This window comes from Crotalus tigris, unplaced genomic scaffold, assembly GCF_016545835.1.
Source record: "Crotalus tigris isolate CLP2741 ecotype Arizona unplaced genomic scaffold, ASM1654583v1 scf7180000017568.12009008, whole genome shotgun sequence".
NCBI classification, from domain to species: domain Eukaryota; kingdom Metazoa; phylum Chordata; class Lepidosauria; order Squamata; family Viperidae; genus Crotalus; species Crotalus tigris.
In genome coordinates this window covers 1,699,520-1,724,906 of record NW_024096478.1, presented here as the reverse complement: position 1 = coordinate 1,724,906, position 25,387 = coordinate 1,699,520, and the positions used below count along the sequence as shown (strand labels likewise).

The 25,387-nt window shown below is 37.3% G+C and overlaps 1 protein-coding gene across 1 annotated transcript in view; it reads right to left on the bottom strand.

Annotated features, from left to right (window-relative positions):
• Positions 1 to 5,615: 5,615 nt before the first annotated feature.
• The window catches only part of KCTD16 (potassium channel tetramerization domain containing 16), a 228,700-nt gene continuing 208,928 nt past the window's right edge, over positions 5,616 to 25,387 (bottom strand). Inside the window, exon 4 of the mRNA XM_039351516.1 lies at positions 5,616 to 11,811. Within this exon, the coding sequence (XP_039207450.1) occupies positions 11,360 to 11,811 (452 nt within the window). The 3' untranslated portion in view covers positions 5,616 to 11,359. The remainder of the gene's footprint in view (positions 11,812 to 25,387) is intronic.

Genomic DNA, 25,387 nt, shown 5'->3' with positions numbered 1-25,387 from the left:
TTAGCTCTTAGTTTAATACATTTTATTTCCTGTGTAAATCTCTCTCTCTCTCTCTCTCTCTCTCTCTCTCTCTCTCTCTCTCTCTCGCTCTCTCTCTCTCCCCCCCTTCAACTTTAATACTGTAGCGCAATAGATGCCTACTTCATTTTGTTTGTCAGTCTAGAAGTGAGAGTACAAGGAGCTGGAATTTAAGCAGGCAAATGAAAGCAAGCGCAGTATAAAACAAATCTAACAAATTTCCCTATTACTATCAAAGTGCAGTTGTGCATTTTTCCAGTTTAGAGATTCATAATCATTTTCTTTTTAGTCATGATTTGCGAAAACGTCTTTGCTTTTTGAAAACTTCAAAACTAAACAAAGAAAGATTCATTTGGAAACTGAAATATATTTTTAAAAATTGTTATTTTTACCCCTTTGGATCAAAGTGAGCACTATGAGAGAAATAACAACAACACAGCCTAAAAAAAGAAAACTGATTTGTTTCTGTCATACCAAAACAACAACAACAAAAAACCAGTTGGACCCCTTTCTAACTACTGTATCACTTGAACTAAAGTTTTACTAAAATGGGATCATCATTTACTTCACCCAGAATTTAGCTGATGCTTAAGGAGAACTACTTAATATTACAAGAGGAAAAATAGATGAATCTTCTAATATGTTTTCCTAACATTAAATTGGGAGATCAAGAATAAGCAGTCTCTGCCAGGCTGGAACACTCATAGCCTTTGGCATGCATGGCTGACAATTTTGGGAATCATATTCTCAATGCATATGAAAAGCACTAGGTTAGAGAAGCTTGATATAAGGCAAGAATTGGTATTTTCAACTATGTCTAAAATTCCTAGCAACCTACAAAAACTAGATATTTCTTCGGATATGATTATTGGGTATATTAAATTATAGATTATATTGAAAAACACATGAGCATTTTTCCACTCACAAAAAGGGCTTTTTCGCCCTCTCTCTTGTGATTTCATTATCACTTTTCCTCTATAGAACTGGCATTTCATGATGTGAGTAAGAACTCACAAATCTGGAACTGAGCTGTATGGAGAAGAAGATAGGTGACACTATATGTGGTTGTTTTATAAGAAATATTATTACACCTGTCAAATTAACTAACATTTCCTTTTCCTTCATAATCATATTTTTAGATAATATTTTAGTCTTATTATTATTTACCTTAAAACCAGAAACTTTCCCATACTGAGTTATAATTTCCATCAAATCTATAACCGATTGAATCGGTTGAGATAGTGTCACAATCAAGTCATCCTCAAAGGCTCTCAACCTATAATCATTCTTTTTTTGACAGGTTTTGAAATAGTGAAAAGGGTTAAATATCTGGGAGTATATATTACAGCCTCTAATGTAAAATTGTATAAAAATAATTATGAGATATTATGGTTAAAAGTACAAAAGGACTTAAACAATTGGAAAAAATTACAATTATCTTTGTTGGGGAAAATTGCAGCTGTTAAAATGAATGTTCTACCAAAGTTTCTTTTCTTGTTTCAAATGATACCTATTTTGAAAAATGATGCCAATTTGGATGAATGGCAGAAGGGCATTAATAAATTCATTTGGGCGGGGAAAAAATCAAGAGTTAAATTTAAGATCTTACAAGACGCACGGGAAAGAGGAGGACTTAAGGTGCCTAATTTGAAATTATACTATGATGCGGTGGTTTTAACACTAGTTAGTGGTTGGCTTAATTTAACAAATAAAAGTATACTTCATCTTGAGGGATGGGATTTATTATATGGGTGGCATGCATATTTAATTTATAATAAAAAGTTGACCAAGCTTTTAAATCTCATATTTTAAGAAGTGCTTTATTGCGTGTCTGGAAGAAGTATTATTATAAGTTAAATTATAAAATACCAATCTGGGGGATTCCTGGACACGTGATAGAGGGGGTATCTATGGGTGTGAATTTGGATAGGATTTCTTATAAGGAACTACTTATATTGGTAGGGAATGATTGGCAATTAAAATCGTTAGCTGAGTTAAAGCAAGAAAATATTGTACAGTCTTGGTTTCAGTATAATCAATTGTTGGCTAGGTAGAAGTTAGATCAAAAGGTTGGTATTACCTTAATGGATGCGAATTTGGTAATACAGATTAAAGATCAAAATCGAGCGCATATAAAGAGAATTTATAATGCTTTAATAGAATTGGATTCAGAAATGGATTTAGTTAAAGATTGTATGGTAAAATGGGCCCAAAATATTCAAGAACCGATTCCATTGGATATATGGGAGGTAATTTGGGTTAGAAATGTAAAATTTACCCAGGCCCAAAATTTAAGAGAAAATTTTTACAAAATGTTTTATAGATGGCATCTGGATCCTAAAATGTTGTCTTGTATGTATCCTAATTTACAGTCCAAATGTTGGAGATGTGGTAGCTTGGATGCTACTTATTTTCATATCTGGTGGACTTGTAGAAATATAAAAGTCTTTTGGATTAAGATTTGGTGGAACATTCAAAAGTTTTTTACGAGAAAGATAAAGTTTACTCCACAATTATTTTTATTGGGTGTTATTCTAGATTGTGATGTTAAAGAAATTAATTTGATGTTGAATCTGATAACAGCTGCAAGGTTACTGGTAGGGCAATATTGGAAGAAGGATTATTTGCCTACTATAGAAGAATGGACACTTAAAGTGTCAAATTTAGCAGAAATGGCAAAAATTTCTGCTTACTTGAAGGATCATTCACAAGAAAGATACATTTCGGTCTGGAGAAGATGGATAGATTGTATTCAGAATAAATATGGGACTAAAAAATTCCATCTAGTTTATGAGTAAATTTTAGAGTATTATTATTATTAATAGTTTATTATAGTAGAATTTTTATTAGTTTTATTATTATTTTTAGTATTAGTATTGTTAACAATTTGGATATTGTATTGTTTAATAATATCGACTTGTTTATATTATTATGTTTATTTTTAATTTGTTTATACCTATGTTAAAGGGGAGTTAAAGCGAATTATGGACTTGGTTATTTATATAGTTGGTTAATGTTAGTTAGAGTTTGATTATTATATTTGTAACCCTATACTCAACTCTGGAAAGTGGGGGAGGGAGGGGGGGGTTAGGGTGGGTGGGTTTTGGGGTGTATACTGTAATTTTTATAAAACTTTTCAATAAAAAAATTATTATTACAAAGCTCTGCTATTGCTTGGCTTTTCCACAGCTTCAAAACTAATGAACGGTTCCAGAGAAGTAGTTCCAAACAAAATTTGAGCTATTGATTACATCCTGTCTGCTTCATCACAATCTCTTTATAATAAAGCTACAGTGACCTTCCTAAACTGAATTTTCCATTTCTAACAGTTCCAATAATTCATCCTGTCTTATATTTATGGGAATTTAAACTCCCCATATCTGGGGAGCATAAAGGGTCAGGAAGGTCAAGTTACAATATAGGAAAGGATCTGATTATTACATTATTATTATATTACATATTATGTAATATTTATACAACTATATACATATTATAGCCAATCATTTGACTGAAGATGTTTAATTAGCATGGGTTTTATATACATTTTTTTATGAAGTCATCTTTGGCTACAATCAGTGTTTCTCAACCTTGACAATTTTAAGGCATGTGGACTTCAACTCCCAGAATTCCACAGCCAGCAATGCTGGCTGTGGAATTCTGGGAGTTGAAGTCCACATGCCTTAAAATTGTCAAGGTTGAGAAACACTGGGCTACATGGAGATTTCATTTCAACCCAATTATTTCTTCCCACACAGTTTTCTTGCCTATAAGGGTTTACCTGTCTTTTTAGTACAAAGAATAGATATTACATTCATGTGCCTTATCTTAAGACATTCATGTAGAGCTCAAAGTATGCATGAAGTTCTTGTTTGCATGAGCTATATTTTCCCTATATAATTTTGGTAATGCTGAATACACAAACACACAGCATACATACTGAACACATAAGTCCCAAGTTAAAATGAGAAAACTATTTGCTTAGTTTATAGCTGACTGAAAAGGTAAGCCAATTTCACAATTACAAATCAGTCATACGAACCACAAATAAAATTACCATTTGGAATTTGCACATTTCTAAATGTTACAGTGCATTTCAATCTATTAAATATTACATTAGATAAAATTTTGGATAAAATGAATATATTCATTAAAATAATGTTCACATCTCCATTTTATCAGGGGTAATTGTTTGGATAATCTGTGAATTTTAAGCAAACCTTCAAACAAAATGCATGTTTGGAGAAATGCACAAAAATACTTAAATCTATTAGAGCATTTTAAAAAAAAAGTAATATTTTCAAATTTGATAAACAGAGCTTCGGAGTTTTGCTAATGTGAGGATCTATTTAACTCTGAAACTGAGCCATTCATCCATTCCTAACACACATTTTTGGACTTGTATATTAAACTTTAAAATCATTTGTGAACTGGCCTTGGTATAGGACAATAACTATTTCATCTAAGGTTGGGTAAAAAGACCCCATAAATCAAGTCAGTCACAATCTATTTCATGGAGCTTCTTTTTTTCCTGTAGGTATTAATAACTTTACTATCTTGTATAAATGAAACCCAGTTCTATTCAACTTCAGGAAAAAAAAATTCTCACTTCTTGCTAGATAATATATAGTACCACAATATTCTGTGAGCTTGTCTTTTTTTCTTTTTTTTTAACTGTAAGAAAAATCTTGCTCCAGGTGAAATTTCAGAGTTTCAGTCATAACAAGGTTCAGAAAAAGAGAAATAATCTGTGCCTCATTGACAATCCAACATATAAAATGCAAGATAAATCCTTTTTAAAGTGTTGCTGAGTGAAATAACCACACATTCATTTTTTCTATATAATTTGCTATTAAGATGAATTAATGCTAAAATGTGTTCTTTGAGGCTTGCAATGGGAAACTCTGGGACCAGATAATCCTAAAAACCACTGATTCTTATCAAGAGCATTTAATAATAGATTAGACTATTTTTTTTTTGTTTGTTTGTTTCTGTTGTTCTTCAATGTCTGCTGCTGTCTGATTTGGAACAGAAGAACCACAGTTTCTTCAAAATGGAAGAATTAAAGACAGCCCTGCTTATGCTCAGGAGGATTCACCAAAATCACTTTATATACATTTCTGTTTTCAGTTTAGAATCTGGTTCAGATCTGTTGATTTGGCAAAAATTGGAAGGAAGGAGGGCAACAAAAAAAGTGTGTTTAACCTCCACTGTTATATGAACTGGCTGAGAATTTTATTAGAAGTCAGCATAATCCAGTAAATGCAGTAAATTAACCATCTGGACAAAAGTTCAAGGTGGAATAAGATGAAATTAATTGTTCATCAAAGATATGGGAAATTATGGTTTGGTGCAGCCAGCAAGATGTTGAGACTGGATTTGGCATTTTTGTTACCTATCGAGTCCTTTCCTGGAGTGGGCAAATGGTATTAGAAATATTATCACAGTATGTAAACTATACCAATAAAGTTGCCTTGTTGCAACTGACTGATGGTAATTTTGTCATAGCCAATGGTGTTCAAGTGGTGTTCCGGATGTTTTGGGATTGCACCCAAGGCACCTATCACTACTGACATATCTTTGCTTTCTTTTGCCACAGTCATTCTACTTCTATTTGTGGGTCTTTATATTTTGTAATTTTTGTAATTTTATTCAGTTCTTTTTCTATTCTGCTGTCTCCAGGCACTGCCATGTTCACTAGTCAGATTTTTTTTCCTCTTTCTTATTGACAGCTGTTAATTCTGGGTGTTATGTGTCAGGTACTTGAATTCTAAAGTCCCAAAGCACTTTAGCTTCTTATTTTTCTACTATATTGTCTGTCTTCTGGTCCCACCAGTTCTTGCTTGCAGGCAAATTATATTTCTTGCAGATTTTCCAATGCATCATTATTGCTACTTTGTCTTGCTATTGTTTGTAGTCCATCAGTGTGATGTTTTGCAGCAATTAACTTAATTTTCCTGCTCTTAGCCATTATTATTATTTGCTTGGCCTGCTAGCTTTTTAATATATTGGCCATGTAATACTTTTTCTTGCCATGTCTCTTTTCCATTCTTCATTTGGTCTTTCTTTTAGGGCAGATTGGTCTCTCCGGTACTCAGTAAGCCTTCACAGTATACTAACTTTGGTGCATCTTTTTCACTTTCCTTCAGATATTTTACAATGCTCTTTTTTTCTTTTTCTTCAACTGTCCGGTGCACTTGCAACATTCCATACCCACCTGTTTTCCTTAGCAAATAGAATCAGAATAACAGAGTTGGAAGGGGAGAGGACCTATACCATTACCTATACCTATATCATTTCTGACAAATGGTTGTCCCATCTCTTCTTAAAAACCTCCAGTGATTGAAGCCGCCACAACTTCTGAAGGCAAGCTGTTCCACTGGTTGATTGTTCTCACTGTTAGGAAATTTTTCCTTAGGTTGGTTCTCTCATTGATTAATTTCTATCCATTGAAAACTAATCTGTCAATATTACTGATGGATGAAGGCACGGTTCATTGTGATTATCTTTCTGGTCTTCGTATTCAGGGCTTTTAGTTCTGCTTGAGTCCAGCTCACTATTCCAACTGTGTATCTAATGGCTAGAATTGCTCAGGTTTTAATTGCCTCAATGATATTTCTTTCACTAAGTTTGGGCTTTAAGTTCTTATTCTCTCTATGATGTATTATTATTGTTGTTACTGTTATTTGTATAGCTAGAGGTAGAAACAATGGCATTAGGAGTAGAACAGACTTGCAATTTACAGAGACTGTTCTTTTTGAAGAGAAAAATGCTTTAGACCAGGCAACTCTAAGTTTGCCTAAATGCCTGTGGATAGGTCCAAACCCCATAGCAGTCAATTAGATTTATTCCATTACAAGATTTTGTTTATAGACTTCATTAGAAGTCTCCTGTGGGTTTGAACATTGATCATTAAGACAAGGGCACAGTTTGCTACTTTGACCTCATATCCCAGCAGTCAAGATTAATTAGAGGGGGAAATCCAATACTGCCCCTCCTCAGTCCAAACTTCTTAATGACCTCTTAAGCTCAAATATTAACGAGGCAAATATGGAACATGAATATGTAGATGTCAAATCTCAGTTTGTTACTAAAGGTTTGGGACTCTTGTTCCTGGCTACTGTTTTGGGACAATTCAACTGCCCTCTTTCCATTTGCAAACTAACCTTTATCGATTTCTTTTCATAGCTTTCAGGACTTCCATATGCTTATTTTTAAGCAATTTATTTCTTATTCTTGCTTGCTGTTTATGTTGTCATTGATTTTGTGAGCCAGTTTGAGTCCACACTTGGGGGGGGGGGAGATGCGGAATGTAAGCTTTTGAAAACTTAGCATTTCATTTATCTATTTCACGTATGCCCCCAACCCAAATGGTGAATATCAGTGTATTGATGATTTTAGTTTTTTAATTGCTCCCATTTCCACTTTAAATTTGAATACCTTTACATTTTAAAGGATTTTTTTTTTAATTTGTAAGCTGAAAATGTGTGTGTGCATGTGCTGCACATCTGAATTTTTCCTGTGTTGCTATACATTGGCTGCATTCTTTCTTCTCTGATAAAATAATATATAAACTGCATTCTTAAATAATGAGGCCAGGTATGTTATGATGCATTATTTTTCCCTATCATATTGATATCACGACAAACTTTCCTGGCATGCCTTTTATCCTAATGTTACTCTATTAGACATGGCTAAAAAATGCTAACATTAGCTTAGCTTAAGTCCTTTATTAATTGGGCAGATTCATATAATAGAATCCCCCAATGGTGCAGACCCCGAAGCTTGCAAATATGTATGTAAGAACCTTCAGCCAAAATAGCACTAATGAAAAAAAAAAAAAACAATAATAAGAACACCATTCCAACAATGGTGAGTGATCCAATGTAGATGGTATAATGTACTATTGAAGAAGTAGAAGTATTGTAGAACTACAGTCCCTAATACCCTATCCAGTATAGCTAACAACAGAAAATGCTGACAGCCTTAGATCAGCAACATCCAGAGATCAGCAATGTCTCCATCTTTGCATAAAAGTGTTAGATTATGAGACACAAATTCAAATCTTCCTTTGTGTGGCCAGTCCTCATCTCCCAACTTACCAAAGGATAGAGGGAGATGGAAGAACCATATAATCTTTACTATAATATTTAGATGTAACTTGATGGTATTAAATCATGGTAGCATTTTTCCACTTTGCAACATTTTTATATCTGTGTATGCATTCATGAGTGCACCTGCATGTTGTGCAAGAGAAGTTGAGATGGCTCACAAGAAAAAGCTGTTCAGTTTAGCTGCTCCTAGAAGCACTGTCTTTTAGACATTTACCTGGACAAACATAACACTGAACTCAATGGGATTTAGTTTCCAGTAGGTTTGCCACTGTTAGTGTACCAGCTATAGAATACAGCTGTGTTCTATATGCAGAAAAGCTACTACTATATATTTGAGTAAAAGGCATGTTTGACCTAGCTAATTATCCTTTCAGAGTCTCTCACAATTTTCCCTTCATCAATAATTTACTTGCCAAACTGTGGAAGAAAAATTATACTTATAAAGCCAGGAGACATGGTTTAAGCCCTGCTCAAAATAATTTATAAATCTATATAGTTTAAATTAGCATTGTAGACATTCTATAGAAAACCATTTCTTTATATGATGGAAGATATTGTCCAAAGCATAATTATATCTTAGACTTTCCAGACAGATTTGCAAGAGAGAGAGAGACAGACAGACAGACAGATAGACAGAGACAGAGACAGACAGAGACAGAGAGAAAGTGGTTTCCAGAATGCCTAGACTTAACTCACTTTAATCCAAGTATCCCCCAGTTAATTAAATCAATATATATCTCTGGTATGAATAGCTTCTTTAACATGTTGTTAAAAATGTTGTTAATGCTAAATATTGCTTCCACAAAATTACAAGGAGAGAGAAAGAGAGACTTAATTTATGACAGAGCTCAAATGGGGTTTCCCTAGAATGTGGAAAGTAAATTCAGATCCCCATTAGTCATGAAACTTATTGGTTTACCACAGAAGTAGGGAATTATCATATTCTTACTTGATAGTGTCAGCTTTTTTGAACAAATCTGGGATAAAGTAGCTAATAGCAACAATTACCAGAACAAACAATCTAAAAAATAAATCTATTCAAGTCCATGGGATAATTTACATTTGATGGATTTCATTGGTTTAAGGAAAGAAGGACTACATATGTATCTAATCCTATCAGGATTATTATTCAAAACTGTATTTGTGTCACAAAAGTATTGATGAGCAGACAAAATAACAGGCATCTGCACCCATATAATACCATTTAAATTTCCATGAAGAAATTGCTACTTTGGAAATTAGATGAGAGTCAGCTATATGTTTGAGCTTTCAACCCTGTTCTTATAGAGGAATTTCTTCCTAAAATCACACCCACTCCCACAAAAGAAACATGATTAGTACCTTCCTCTCCTTCATTAAATGCTCTGGATGCAGAAGATGCTCATTAATGAACTTTTGTCTCCTTCAAGGGAATTTCTAGAGTGCCAAGCAGGCTGCTTCCATTAGCTGAGTGCATGTGGACTCTTTTCAATCTTTAATTTCGTCTTCAGATGAAGGCAGCCAGAGTGGTATGTTGTCTGTCACTGGGACAATCAATTTCCTGCAGACCACAATGCAAAAATGCACCTTGTAATGTTAGGCCTGTGATTTTTTTCTAATGACATCTGTTTTGAAGGGAACTGAGAGCCTGCATTTCCCACTTTAGTTTTGTTTTTTTTTTTTAACTGCAAGGCCTGACAAATTTATATAAATCATACTGATACTTGCTCCAGAAAGAGAAGGAAAATAATCCACATCCTTCTATTCAGTAGTCTGCCTTCTTCTTCATTTTTTTTTTTAAATCACCCTTATATATAGAATATATGAGAAGCCTTTGTTGAAAGGAAACATAGCTAGTCAAAAGAGCCTACAATTTATAGAGATGTTAGCCACTGAAGCAAATCAATAAAGTACAATTATTGGGCACAAGGTGCGCCACTCTTTTATCTCTACCTGATACGCATATGAGTAGGAGATTAAAAGATCTCCTGCTTAATTTCTGTATGCATATTCACTTTCTATTATAAAACAGGACCAAGGCTAGCAAAAACAAGCTGGCAATTCAGAAAACGCATAGATCATGTCTGTATATATTCTAGAATTCCCACCAATTTCTTGTCAGCCATTGCCCCCGATGATTCCCAACTGAGTTTTAAACTTCTCTGAATTTCTCAATTTTGATCTGAGCTTGTAGAAAAACAGCTAAAGGCAAAACAGGAAAAAAAAACCTCATTACAGTTGCACATAAATATCCCATTTTTGCATGCCCATTTCAACTGAGTGCAGAAGCATCCAGCAGAAGGCCATAGGTGGTCTCTTTAAACTTTAATGATAATTTTGAATGTGAGAAAAAGGGAAATTAGTAAGTACTCGAGGAAGGGGACATCGTATTAACTATACATGATTTTATTTAAATATAAAGAAATCCAATTTGGTCTGGTTCTCCCCGTTCCTATTCCAAAAGACCAAAGGCTGAGCATGACCTTCAACAAGGAAACATAATTGTGATCACCTGCCTGCAGCTGGATTTCAGATGTTTCTAAGCTGACAGACTCCTGTACCCAGAGATGTTCATGGTATGCAGACAAAGCAAATTCAGAAGTATCCCCAGGTAGCAACCACAGACTGCTTTCACACATACAAAAATTAAAATATCCAAAAGAACAAATCAGCCATCAAGAAGAAGAAGAGCCCAAGATAAATTGGTCACCAAAGGATTGTAGGCAATATTTTTCAGAGAAAGCACAGTTAAAAGGTAAAAACAGTGGCAGAGAGACAGACAAGTATACATAGTGTCTCCTATTGTAAACTGGAACGACAGTTTCTTAATTTCAGAATTCTTGGCCTCTGCCTATCCTGGCTGTGGATAAATAATGTTTTGAAAAGATTTCAGGAGTGCATGCAGCTTAAAAAAAATTACCACCTGCCAGGATTCTGCCTTATTTTAGATTTTTACCTCTCTAATTGATTGGTGCTGTCATAAATCATAGTGTAAATGATCTTTAGCATTTGATTTCAATGTGCAGATAGCACTGCAAGCATTTGATGTATGTTAACAGCCTAACAAATGAGTGCATTGTTATTCCTCCTATCTCATTGTTTACATGAAACTAGAATTGCTTTGGTGAAATAGGCAAATTAGGCAGGACATAGCAATGGGTTCTTTATGTGTGACTTAGGTTATTATTATTCTTTCCCATCATCCTATTTCTAAAGATGCACAGGTGATTTCCCTTGGCGTAACCCCATTCCTATAGATGATATTTCCGTAAAAGTTCAGATTGCCAGGGATGTTTTCGTTCTGGAAACCTGTCTGGTATTTTGATTTTGAGGAAATCCTGGATGCATTTTTCTAATTCTTCCTCAATGGAGAGCTTTTCTTTTGCTGCTTTTTTTTTGCTAGAGTTGGATTCTCTAGAGCCAGAAGTTAGAGTTCGGAGCAGGTCACTTTTCCTCCGGATTTCAGACTGCTGAAGGAGCTGCACGGGGCCTTTCTTGATTGGTCGATCCAGAGTCTGTATATTGGATTGGCGAGTGACTGGGCCACAGATGACAGTCTCTTGAGGGGAGCTGGCTTCTGATTGGCTGTCACAGCTAGAGGTGGAGAGTTCATTGCAGGATGTGCCACTTTCACCTTCTTTATCACCTTTGCCATTTTTGCAACAGCAGTCACAGTGTGAGGATGACCATCGGGATGGTTCACCTGGGAGAACAAACAGAGGGAGCTTAGAGTTGCCAAGAAGCAGCCATGAAATGCTTTTCTTCTCTTTTTTAACCTACTGTGTTTGCCCCAAAGTAAGGCCTACATGGAAAATAAGCCCTAGTTTTGGAGCGAAGCACAAACCTAAAAATCAAGTTTGGGCAAGGGTGAGGGTGTGGGGCTGCCCCACGTGCCCTGCACCCACTTACCTTGCAACCAGGCCTCTCCTCTCCAGTCCACTTCTTCTCCAGCGTCTTCTGCAGCCAGGCCTACATTTCTCAGTCAGCCTTTCCAGAAAGCCTCTGCAGCCAAGGACTGAGCTATGGATTCAATCTATAGCTCAGTTCTGCAAGATCTCTGCAGCCGAGGACCAAGCTATGGATTGAATCCATAGCTCGGTACTTGGCTACAGTGGCCTTCCAGAAAGGCCTGACTGCAAAATGCAGGCTGGAATGCAACTGCAGAAGAACTGCTTCTTCAGCCACAGAAGAAGTGGGCTTGCTGGGTGGGGCTGTCGGTGCTGGAGGTGAGTTAGACATTCCCCCAAAATAAGACATTGTGCCTCTTTTGGGGGCAAAAAATAATAAATAAGACCTGGTCTTATTTTCAGGGAAGCACGGTATTAACACATTTGGATTATACAGCATTGGGTTCACCTAGGATTTTGGAAGCAAGATAAATATTAGCAGTGAAAGAAATGGTGGGCAATGAAACTTCAAAAGTGTTGGAAGGAGGAATAAAGATTTATCTGGAGGGCTAGAAAAATTGGCTCATCCATCTTATTCTGGAATATGCCAGATGGCTTTCAGGTTTTACAACTGTTTGTATTAGATTAGTACAGAAAGTCAGAAACTTTGGACCATAATCAAGCAAAGGACTTTTTCTCCCCACCAATATCATCCATTAATATCATTTCTCTTAATGCTAATACTTTCACTAGTAATATTTCTGGATACCTTTGGTGGTATGTCAGATTTAAGATAAAGTCTGCATTGCTACAAGGGAAGTTCTTAGTGGTTTACAAGAACCTATGTATGGCAGGTACTACATACAAGTTCCATTTCATTTAACAGAGTTTATCTAGCTGCTATATAATCATAAACAGAATTGCAGTCAGAAGCCCTAAACAGAACTGTGAAGTTTTGTTAGCAACATTAAAAGCAAAGCATAAATAAAAACCTTCGTTTCCTGCAATTTCTATGGATTAGCAGCATAACTAGATTTCCTCCTGGATGAGATGCTAAATTAATTGTGGATTTAAATATCACCTATAGTTAAACAACAACATTTTCATTTCCCAACATGTAAGGGTCATAAACACAGATTAAACCAAAATTAATTCCAGTTTTTGAATATAGAGGGCAGTTAGGGCACAGGTTTGATAAATGAAAATTGAGGAAGGTGAGATCCAGTAGTGGGATTCAGCCAGTTCGCACCACGTCAGCAGAACCGGTAGCTAATTTTTTGTTGCCCAGAGCCAGAATGGACTTCCAGAAGCAGCACCCACACAGAGAACCAGTTGTTCACATATTTGAATCCCACTACTGGTGAGATCACTTTGCATTCAAAGGCCACTTCAATCATTCTGTAACATTCAGTGTGATTTACATAAACAAACCAACCAGAATCAGATATTGTGAAAAAGTGTACTTCTAACTACAAAAAAGCAGAAAATGAGTTCAATCTACTCCTTAGCATCAATTTTTATTTTTTTATATGTAAAAGGAGGAGGAATAGGCTGGGGCTTTATTTGGTAAAGGAACAAATATGCTTCTCAACTTTTGATGTTAGAGTTGTATCCTTTGTTGCATATAGCCACTAAAAGCTTTGTGTCAGCTCCTAAAGGCCCCCAAAAGTTGTTATCAAAATGCAATACACACACACACATACATGCATACATACATACATATACATATATATATATAATTTTACCCAACCTTTCTATCCATTGTACATTCAAAACAGTTGAGAGTATAAAAATAAAACATAAGCAATTAAAAACACATATTATTAGTTGTACAAGTCAAAAGACCTGATCTTTCTGTTTAACCTGAATAACTACTCTATCCCGTCACAGCAACACAAAATGTAAGCTTCATTTGTATGGATAAGGAAAGGTGAAATCCATCACCATGGTTGTGTTGTAGAACCACAAGAACAGCTTCTATACACCCACAGTATACGCTCCCAAAGGTTCCCCCAAGGCGTCACAGCAGATGGTAAGAGCATATTGAAGAAGAAAGTTTGATGATGCAAGTAGAATTTCACTTTTGTGCTATCAAATTCAACTTTGGCTTCTTAAATTAAGAGTGTTAAAAACTTGTCAACACTTAAGAGTTTATCTCTATCTTTTCTAGAATAAATGCCTTTCATTCAAGGAATTTTATTCCATAGGGAAGGGAAGTAATACAGGAATGTTCTCCTACAGTGAGAATTTTTATTTTGAGGGGATATGCTCGGGAATATAAAATTTTCCCTTGTCTCTAAGTGTGTTTGCGTACAATGATGGAGATTTTTTTTTTTAAAAAAAGGAAGAATAACTGCATCACCTGTCTGTGCTCTGGATGCCATGCTGTCTTCCTACTGGTTCCACTCTCTGCCTTTTGCTCAGCTATAAAGTGAGGCACCTGTTGGCCCAGAGTTTTATGTCGGTGGTTGCATGGGATTCCCAGTAGACCTAAAACACTTTAATCCAAATGTTCCATTTTAGATCACTGTGCTTCAACAGGATTTACTGAAGAGGATTTACAATAATTATTTTAGACTATGTAATTTAAAAGCCTATGCAAGGCCTTGGCATACAATAAATTCCAAGTATCTTATTCTGCAGAATCAATTATTTCAAGTAACCATGTCTCTTTTTATATTTTTAGAGAAATTTTATGTACTTGCAGGTATTAAGTATATACACATAAAAAACAAGTCAGGTTTGTCATTATTCTTTCTCTCTAGATCATGCCTATCCCATCCCTTCTCTTAAAACACCAACCTTGCAGGAGAAAATGCTGACTTTTTCTGGATACAATATATACTTAGAGAAATGGAAAACTTGTGGAGAAGAAATTATAATGTCAACGCTGCAAATACTGTACAGCCCCAGCCGTATTTATGCAGTTGACAATGTCAACCTCTTACAAAGAAAGCTTATATAAAATGTTTTACAGATGGCACTTGCAACTAGCAAGAGTAGAAAAAACGTTTAAAAATATGTCAGATAGATGATGGAAATATAATCACAAGTCAGTTACCTATTACCATGTATGGTGGACATGAGTTAAAGAAAAGAGATATTGGACAAAAATACGTACTTGGCTAGAAAAGATGTTGAGAAAACATCTAGATTTTAAACCTGAACGTTCCTTAGTAGGTATAATGCCAGAAAAGCTTGACAAACAAAGTGTATACACTTGATTTTACATGTGATAACAGCAGCAAGAATCATAGTCTCACAATATTGGAAAAATGAAGAAATACCATCAGAGGAAGAAATAATTTAAAAAAATACTAGATTGTGCGGAAATGGAAAGTCTAACGTTGAAAGAAAAAAGAAGAAACAGAATACTTTCAAAGTTGGGACTTATTTTATCAATGGCTGGAGAAAAGAATAAGGGATTAGGAATTCAATTTGTATTAGTGAATGATAAACTCAGACAATACCTTTCCCACTAACACTGTCTGGTTCTCTGTGGCTGTGACACCTGTTAACAAAATATCCATAATTTACAAAAACAGTTGGAAAACAACTCTTGCTACTCATTTTTTCTTATTTACAATGAAGGAAACTAATAGTCTGTGAATTGCATTGCTAATTTAATTGATAGAGTTACTTTGAAACTCCTTCACTATACAGTCTATGAGAAAAGTCAATAATGGTTAAATTGGATTTTTAATTTTTTAAAAAATAAATCTTACACGATTGGAAGAGATAGTACATAGAGAAGCTTAGTTAAAAGTAGATCATATAAATTTTTGAAAAATATATTTATGAACCTTATTGATTCACCAATCCTTAGTTCAAAGATGACATTTTTACTTAGTTCCAGCAGGAGAAAACTGCCACTATCTAGTTTTTACTTGCAAAAAGGAACTGATTTAGAACATCAGGTAAGATTTATTCCAGAAAGCAACCAATAAGAAAAGACATTATTATTTCAGAAGAAAACAACATAAAAGGTGGATGTGATCGGGTTTTTGACACATAAAAAAACATTAAAAAAATCTCTGTTCTGTTTCTCTGGAATCTCACACCCCACAAATCCACAACGGAACAGAATGAATTTTATTGGGTTTATTTTTAATCTATCTGCTTTCCAACTCAAATTACAAACCTAGAAAGCTCTACGAAAATCATTTCTTTGTGGACCAGTTTCCAGAATCAACCTTCCCAGGTAGATCAGGCAGGAAACAGACCAGATGATTTATTGTAAGGCTACATTAATCAGAACCTGTCTGAAAGTACAAATTTCCCACTGTCTCTTTTTACTGCCTTATAAGTTAGGGTGCATCCTTTCTAAATTTCTTTCTCTGCTCATTATGCAGTTGTGGGCTCTCCCCCATCACCCATCTGACTGTTCCCAAGGTGGCCTTTCCCTCATCTCTCAAAATCATTCTCACATACCATCACACAGCCTCCAGATTTGGTAAAGAATGAAATATCCGAGGCTGACTCAGCTAAAAATCAAAAAGAGCTGATGAGGGTCCAGATCCTGGCTGACCACCCATCTCAATGATGCATCAGGAATTTCAGAGCGCTAAGTAGAATTCTCTGTTTGGCTCCTTGGCGAACAAAGTTGTGAAGTCCCTTAACTGAGCTACACCTGTTGCTAAACTATATTAGAACAGCCACCAGTAGCTGCCCTCTTTTGTGGAATAACCTTACCATGGGGTTCCTATGTTCCTTGTTCCTAGGCCCTTGATGCCAGCTTTCAACCTAACCTTCGTTCTTTGACTCTGACATCTTCCTTGCTACTGGAAGATGTGGATACAATTATAACCTCTGATCTTGCGCTCTATTTTGGATTAAACTACTGCTTTGTAAACCCATCTGAAATTTGTGTGCATTTGCACAAACCAGGCATCTGCCAGCCTTGGTTGTGATTGTTACTTGTACATTTTTTGCAAATCAAGCCAATGTGTACAATGGGATAACCTGAATTGAAGTAAGCTATGCAAATGATTTCTCCAGTAAAGAAAAAAGGAACCAAACATCCTGTAGCTTGAAACAGTTTGTTGTTCCATCACTCAGTCTCTTCCAACTTTTTGTGACACAATGGACACTTTAACTAGATTATGGCCCAAACCCTTCACAGCACGGAGCCATATAATCTGAGGTATCAGCTCGCTCCAATGTAATCAGCCCATCTCATCAGTCTGGCAGAAGGGGCATGCTACAGACCCCATTGGCCAAAGGATTTCAGTCAGCGAGGTCTAGAAGGAGCGTCTATTCTTCCATGGTCCCCACCCTATGGTAAGGTCTGCCACCACCCTTTTGGCCTTCCAAAAGAGCATTTAATCCCAGCTCCGCCAGTTAGTCTAGGTTATCAGTAGTGGAGGTGGTTGGTGGATTAACTGAAAAGGGGGCTACCCCTTTCTGAACTTGCCTTTTGTATTTCATAGCAACAGCAATAGCAGATTTATATACTGCTTCACAGTGCTAAGCAGTTTACAGAGTAAGCCTATTGCCCCCAACAATCTGGGTCCTCATTTTACTGACCTCGGAAGGATGGAAGGCTGAGTCAACTGTGAGCCGATGAGAATCGAACTGCTGAACTGCTGGCAGCTGGGAGTCAGCAGAATTAACCTGCAATGCTGCATTCTAACCACCGGGCCCCCATGGCTCTTTCATGCTTTTTAATATTTTTTTACATTTATGATTTTAATTGGAAACTACCCAGAATTGCTTTTCAAAGTGAGATGGGCAGCATTTATTTGTTTATCAAATTTTAAAACTGGGCCATCTCTGTCACAGAGGAAGAAAATGTTAATAAATAAATAACAGATAGATAATCTTTTAACAGAATAACAAAAATAATGTTAATCTGCTAACAGAATTATCTGTTAATACATGTTTCTTTGTTTAATTGTAAATGCATGCTTAAATCATCTGGGATAGTATCTTGCTACACTGCCTTCTGGGAGCCTTTTTTTTTAAAATGGTGTTCAGTTTTTCTAAGCATCGCTGCCTTGCCACACATCTTTAGCTTCATTATTGGTCTTTCAGTAAGAAGTCAGATTTTATTTCACCTAGTATCAAATGACTACCTTCTGATTCTGCTGAACGCAGGGTCTGGTTTTGTTCCCAATGATTGTAGCTGTGGTGCAGATAATCATTCTCCCTCCCCAGCACTTCACTAACTGCTGATTGGCAGTGCCGGGAAAGCATTAGTGCACTTGGAAAGTTACTTCCAGCAGAAGAAAAGGAGGTGCTATCCAGCTGATTGGCAGGATGCCAGAGAGCACTATCTTGCTGGCAAAGAGACCTTTCTCAGCCAGGTGGCACAAATTTCCCAAAGCCTCCAATTAGCTCTCAGGGATGTGAGATGAAGCTAGAAAAGTGGACCTCCTCAATAGGAGGCTGCTCCCCAATTGTGAAGAAGCCCAGCAGAAGCAAGGCTGAGAGTGTGTCACCCTCTGCTAATGTTTTGAAAAAAAAGAGTCATGTAAACCTTGGAACAGGGAGTGCTGTTAATAAAGACAGCCAATGGTATGAAGGTCTGAATAAATTGCAAAATACACAAGGAGCCAAAGCCTCACAAAACCTGCTTGTGTAAGTAGTTTATGCAGGTATTTCTGGCATTTATTTCATTGTTCACTTTTGTTCTGTTTCTTTTTGGTGGGATAAGCAAAATAGTGAAACAATCTTTTCCTGTCTCTTTCAATATAAAATAGTTAAGCTGCATAACATAGTTTCAACCATGCAGCATACGATTTTTATGCATGTTCTTGTATCGCTTCCTTTATCTTATTAGATTCCCACATGCTAAATTCCATATTTTTATTTAGTTCTCTTTACCGAGGATTGTTAAACTAGTCCAGCGGTTCTCAACCTGTGGGTCGAACGACCATTTCATGGGGGTCGCCAAACAACGCAGTTCGCCATTTTTCTCCCTTTTCCTTAGCTGTGCTACTCCCTTTTATTCTATTGGCTTTTGAAAGCCAATAGAATAGACTCTCTTGAATAGAGTCTAATTCTATTGGCTTTCAAAAGCCAATAGGAATTGTCCAGGCTGACTCTGCCCTGCTGAGCTCGCCAAAAGTCCCATTCTGCAAACGGTGCTACACCAGTTGAGTAGTCCTCGACTTACGACCGGTTGAGTAGTCCTCGACTTACGACCGGTTGGGGGTCGTGGCATTAAAAAGGTTGAGAACCACTGGTTTAGAGTTTTATAGCTGGCCATATTAAAGAAATTGACAGCTGGGAAAATAAATGAAGCCCAACACAGTGTTAACCTTGTCACCCCAAAATTGCCCTGATGGGCAGTTTAATGAGGTACTAAAATGCATTGGCTGGCTACTCATGTCTGTGTCAGAGAACCTGGCCACACCTTCAGTCCCCTCAGTGATTCACCAACATCCTGTAATGTTAATCACAAATCTGGAAGCAGCTGGAGTGCCATCAGATCTGTAAAGCTCTGATTCAACTTGCTATTCCCCACTTTCAGTTCATGAATCAATGGGGTGATCAAAGCTTAGTCAAATCAAAGTTCCCTTTAAAGTGTTCATAGCTCTGTTGCTGTACAGTCCATATGCAGAGTTGTGTTGTAGGAAATCATTTCCTTCCCTCCCACCCACTTTTGACTGATGTGGGAGCTTATGCTCTGATTATACATAGATCACTTACTTGGCCTATATAAGCAGTGAAGTGTGTAGCTCCCTCTTTATATTATTTATGAAATCTGAGAGTTTCATAGATCTACAGCAAACAAAAAAAGAATCTCAGTCAAAGTGTTTTGTTTATCTTTGAGATAAAAGAATTTAGTCATTTAGAATTTAGAAAAAAGCTGTTACTGTACATGTGACTATCATTGTCTAGTTCAGTGGTTCTCAACCTTTTTAATGCCGTGACCCCCCACCGGTCGTAAGTCGATGACTACCCAACTGGTCGTAAGTCGAGGACTACCCAACCGGTCGTAAGTCGAGGACTTTCCCTGCCCGGGAGCGCCGTGCATGCGTGGTGCCGCCCCCTGCGCTGGCTGAGGCATAGCTAGCAAGCAGCAGAGATGGCGCAGGCCGACCACCAGCTGGGCCACCAGCTGGCCCAGCCCAAGGGAGGTAAGGCACCCGCCGGGCCTCATGTGCACCAGCAACCCTCCCTGCACCTGCCGGCCTCCCACCTCCCACCCTTGGTCTTCTTTTACTTACATTTTTAGTAGTTGCACAGCAGGGAGGGGTGGAAACTTCCAGACAGCTCGCCTTCGCTGCAGACAACTTGCAGCACCGTTTGCAGAATGGGACTTTTGGCGGGCTCAGCAGGGCAGAGACAGCCTGGACAATTCCTATTGCTTTTGAAAGCCAATAGAATTAGACTCTATTCAAGAGAGTCTATTCTATTGGCTTTCAAAAGCCAATAGAATAAAAGGGAGTAGCACAGCTAAGAAAAAGGGGGAAAAATGGCGGACTGCGTTGTTTGGCGACCCCCGTGAAATGGTCGTTCGACCCCAAATGGGGTCCCGACCCACAGATTGAGAACCACTGCGCTAAACTTTGCTGTCTTTTGTGCTAATGGAATCTTACATTTCTAAGTTGGTCTTGCAAAGAGAATTCAACAGTGCAACTCTGAACATGGGCTCAAGATTTCTGCTCAATCAGGCAGTTTTCAGTCTCTTGACAATCAATGAATGGGTGCCAAACTAAGGCTCATCAGCACTGACTTGAATGTTTACTTTTTCTGAGCCAGCTTATTTCTTTGTGGCTTTATGTAGCTTACTCCACCATTTTTCTTCTGCATAACGAACTACAAACCCTGACAAAACCAGAACATGTCCTTGATGTGGGGTTCTTTTTAGAAGAAGCCAAGCTTTGCCAACCAGCCTGAAAAAAACTCACATGATATACACAACAGAAGGGGCTGGCTTTTACCAAGTGCGTCTTGATTGTTTTGCAGTAAAATCTTCCACTGAGTTCAACAGATTTACTCTCAGGTAAACATTCTATATCTGCCCATCTCAATGTCTAGGCAGCTCATAATACACAAAGCATAAAACATAAGCTACCACAGAAATATTACAAGATACCTCCTTGCAATCTATGTTCCAGGCAGAGAACTAAGACTAGCATCCTTCAGTAATGAAAATTCCCTGAAGGACTTTGGACTAGTCACTTCAGTCTAACTTACTTTGTAGGATAACTGTTGAGAAAAAAAATGGAAGAATAACAGAGTTGGAAGGGACCTTGGAGATCTTCTAGTCCACTCCACTACACAAGCAGGAGATCCTATACCATTCCAGACAAGTGGCTGTCCAGTTTTAGGAAAATAATGCTGCATGCACTTCTTGAATCCTTCAAAGAAAGGCAGGATATAAAACATATTACTGAACTAAACAAACTGGCTTTGATCCGCAACAGGATCACTGAACAAGGGAAGGGAAAGTTTAATACTTCTCAGTAAAGGTGTTTGCCTCTTCCAATGCCTCCACAGTTCCATCAGTTTAAAAGAGAGAAAAGAAATCCAAATGAAAGTTAACAGAGGCTTTTCCCGTGCAAAACCAAATAGAACTGCTGTATCAGGAGTGAAAAGGCTGAGAAGAAGTTTTAATCCAAACTGAATGCCCTGTATGGACTGCACACATATGTCAGGGAGTGGCTCATCTTTGATTCTTGCAAAGTGGCTTGATCCTTCAGGTACACAATGCAGAAGGTGCAAAAAGGTTGGGAATAGACCTAGAGACTAACCTTTAACTCCTGCTCAGCTATGGTTACTCTCAATGATTGCTCAATACATAGCTGGCAAACTTAAGAGGAGCCACCTCCTAGACTGCATGCATAGTCCTCATCACATCTTTAAATTCACACTGAAAACCATTCTAAGCAAAAAGCAGAGCAGAACAGCCACGTATAGTTCATGAGAAGTAAAATAATAACAGAGAAGATCATGAAGAAACTTTTGTAGAACAATGACATGCAAACTGTTTGGTTGTCTTTAAAATGGATATAAAGTTCTGAAAATCTGTGATGATCTTGCGTAAGTATGATATTTAGTCTACAACGCTCCACGCACTTATTTGAAAGGAGAGGAGAGGCAGTCTGATAAATGTGTGTACTTTAGCCCCTTGTTTCTAGAAGACTTGAATTTCATGTGAGTGAAATTTTCTCCTTTCTTACTACTGTTGCTATGTGAAAGTCATCACTTATACCATGACAACCTCATTATAAGATAACTAAGTGAGTTAACTGGGATCACACATTAAGGAAACTTCAAGGAAAGGAATAAAGCAAAAGAAATAATAAATGATAATGTGTGAAAAGGATCAAATTAACTGCAAATCACAGAAACTGGAAGTGCAAGCAGTAGTTAAATAAGTAGCACTCTCCACATTGATCAAAAATCTCTATGTTAAAATGCTTCCATGTTGGTAACATGCTGTCAGGCCTATTTTTAAATAGCATTCATGCTCCCTCCCCCTTTTCTGTCAAAGACCTTATTACCATACTGACAATATAAAAGCAATAAATTTGAAGGGAAATATTTCTACCGTAGGCTTCTTTTCATTATTACGTGCAACAACATGAAAACCAGATCCTGTTTACAAGGTCTTAATTGGCTTATTATTTATTTAAAGCACCGATATCCCATTTTTCATTTGGGAAGAGCAGGTTACAGGTTAATAGGAACAAACAACCTATAACTTAGGTCAGACTGAGAAACCAGTGTCATAGAGGCCAGGCCTGCTTTTATTATAACATCTTTAGCAAGCCTTAGTGTACTTTCCCTCTCCCTCCCTATGAACTAGGGCAGACATGTCAAACACAAGGCCCGGGGGCCAGATGTGGTCTGCAAAGTGGTTTCATGTGGCCTGCAAAGCCATCCTAGAAACAGTGAAGGAACGGCCCCCACTGCCTTGGCCCTGGCCCAGGCCAGCTGGGAGCCAATGAACAATTTTGTGGTGGCCATCTATGCTGAAATGCATCCAGTCTTAGCTCCATAACCCCCCCCCCCCCGCATGGCCTGAGAGGAACAGTGAGGCTCCTCCAGTGGACCACCCCCTTCTGCCAGAGACCCTCAGATCTGTCCCACTCCTGCCCAGGCCCCCACAGGCACCCTTGATGTGAATGATGTAGAGCTGGCCACACCCACCCAGTAGGCCACACCCACTCCATCTGTCTGCAAGCAATATAAATCCTTCCACTCCCCATTATCTAGTCAGAGCTGAAGCAGCTTCTTGGACGAGAAGTGAAACATCTTCAAAAGAAACACAAGGAAGTCCAGTTGCCTCCTGAAAAAAAAAAAAGCAACTTTGGGACAACCATGCCTGAGAATCTCTATTGACAACCAGTCAATCTGATACTTAGATTAACATACTGTATTGACATTTGACACCCAGTGACCCTGGGCTTCTAGTAGTATGTAAAAGGGCAATAAGTAAATCTATTTTTACACACAATTCATGTTCAGAAAAGAACATTCTATCTTGACCACATTAACAGCATGTGGAAACTTATTTGGGGGAAATTATTTCTGAATTCAATAGGACTCACTTCTTGAAATAAGCCTGAACAGAGTGACAATTATTATTCTAAGCTAAAGAGAACACAAACAGTTTAACTTTTCCTTTTCCTTAGTTTACTTGCGCTGTATCTTGACCAGTTGCTACAAAGAGATGGGGTGAGTGAACTATAATGTACTGAGTGTGTTTTTGTTCACTGTGATTTGTATAAACACATTATGACACTGGAAGCTCTTACTGCTTTTTCTCATAAACCATAGAATGGGCATTTCCATCTTCATTGCCATGGCACACTGAATAGTTGTTTTCATTTCATTATCCACTACAAGTGTATGTTTTCTTGTCAGGCAGATCCATTTAGCATATATATGAAGTTATTCTGCTGTTGTAGATGCTTTTGCTTCTCATTCAGTCATTTTCAAGATACTATTCTCAAGTTAGTTGTGTCCTCTTTTAGGTTTCTCCATTAAGAAAAAATAAGTATCAGTCTGTACCATTGTTCCCTCGAGGATCTGATAGCAGATCATTCTGGATTAAGTTAACCAATTAAAATGTTTAGGTGATCTTGATGCTTATATTTCCAATATCTTTTGTCATTTACAGAAAGAGCGGCAAAACAAAAAACAAAAAACTAGCAGCAGCAACCACAGCAGTGAAAAAAAATAACAATGTGCATATAGTTTCTCCTCAGCTTTAATCATAAGTGGATTGTGATCATTTTTATTACAGAAATTTTTAACAAGATAAAAAACAATACAAATTTTAGAGAAAAAAATAAGAAAAATGGTGAATAGATAAAAAAGAAAAGGAAAAAAAATACAATTTACAAATTTAAAACACACTTTCCAAAAGTTTTAAATTGGCTCATAAGTATTAATTATATTTATTTGGCACATTCCCACTAAATCATTGTATTGGTGAGCACAGTAAAAGAACGGGTACTCATCACTGCCTTAGGATAGTTGTTGCATCCTCTCCATCTCTGAGGCTGATCGCTGGACCGAAAAACTGCCATCTTGAGCCTTAGGATTGACAATAAGCCTATCAATGGCTTCTAATATTTGGGGACAGCATTGTGGAAATGTCCCTTGAAGGCAAAGAGGTGGGGAGCTGACTCATGAGTAACAACAACTAACACTGGACTTCAAAGTTGTACTTCATCTGAGAATGCAGAGTCTTTGGAACAAGACATGGAGAAATGTTGACTGGGGGACCTAAATTATCCTGCAAGTGTGTTCCTTCAGACCTGCAAAGGGCTAATAAAATCTTTTCCCATGCATTATTGCGTCCAAACTCATGCAACCATCATAAGAGACTGCACAGAGCAATCCTTCTCCTTCATGAATAAATAACTTCCTCACTTCATAACATTCTGCACTGCAAAAGCTGCAGTCAGTTTCGTTGGGCAATGAACATCAATTATCAAATGCACTTTGCCCTTCACAGGCAAGGAAAGCTATGCTCTCTTAAGGTAGACCTGCACTTTCTGTATGGCCCATCATCACTCACTAACTTCTGAGGGCAGGGGTAGATGACATTGTCCTCCTTCCACACCTAGCACATCGCAAATGCATCATACATTTGTATTTTCTAGCTCCAATTCATACTGCTGTGTTTTGGCTCAATTTATTTTAAGACCTTCAGAATCATTGGTCTCCAACATTTCATTCTATTCCAGCAGCAATCCCATCTACACTGCACTGCATTATCTGGCACACCTTCTCCCATCTAGCGCAACTAGTTCACACTAGGCTGCTTTCTCTTCTGTATTTTTTTAAATAATGTTGTGGTTGACCCAGCAATAAACTCTTAAATCTATGGCCTGTCCTGAACCCATGAATCACTCAATCCTTACATCACCCAATGTGTATCCTTTCCATTTTCCCACAGATTGAATAAAGTACATTCCTCTTACT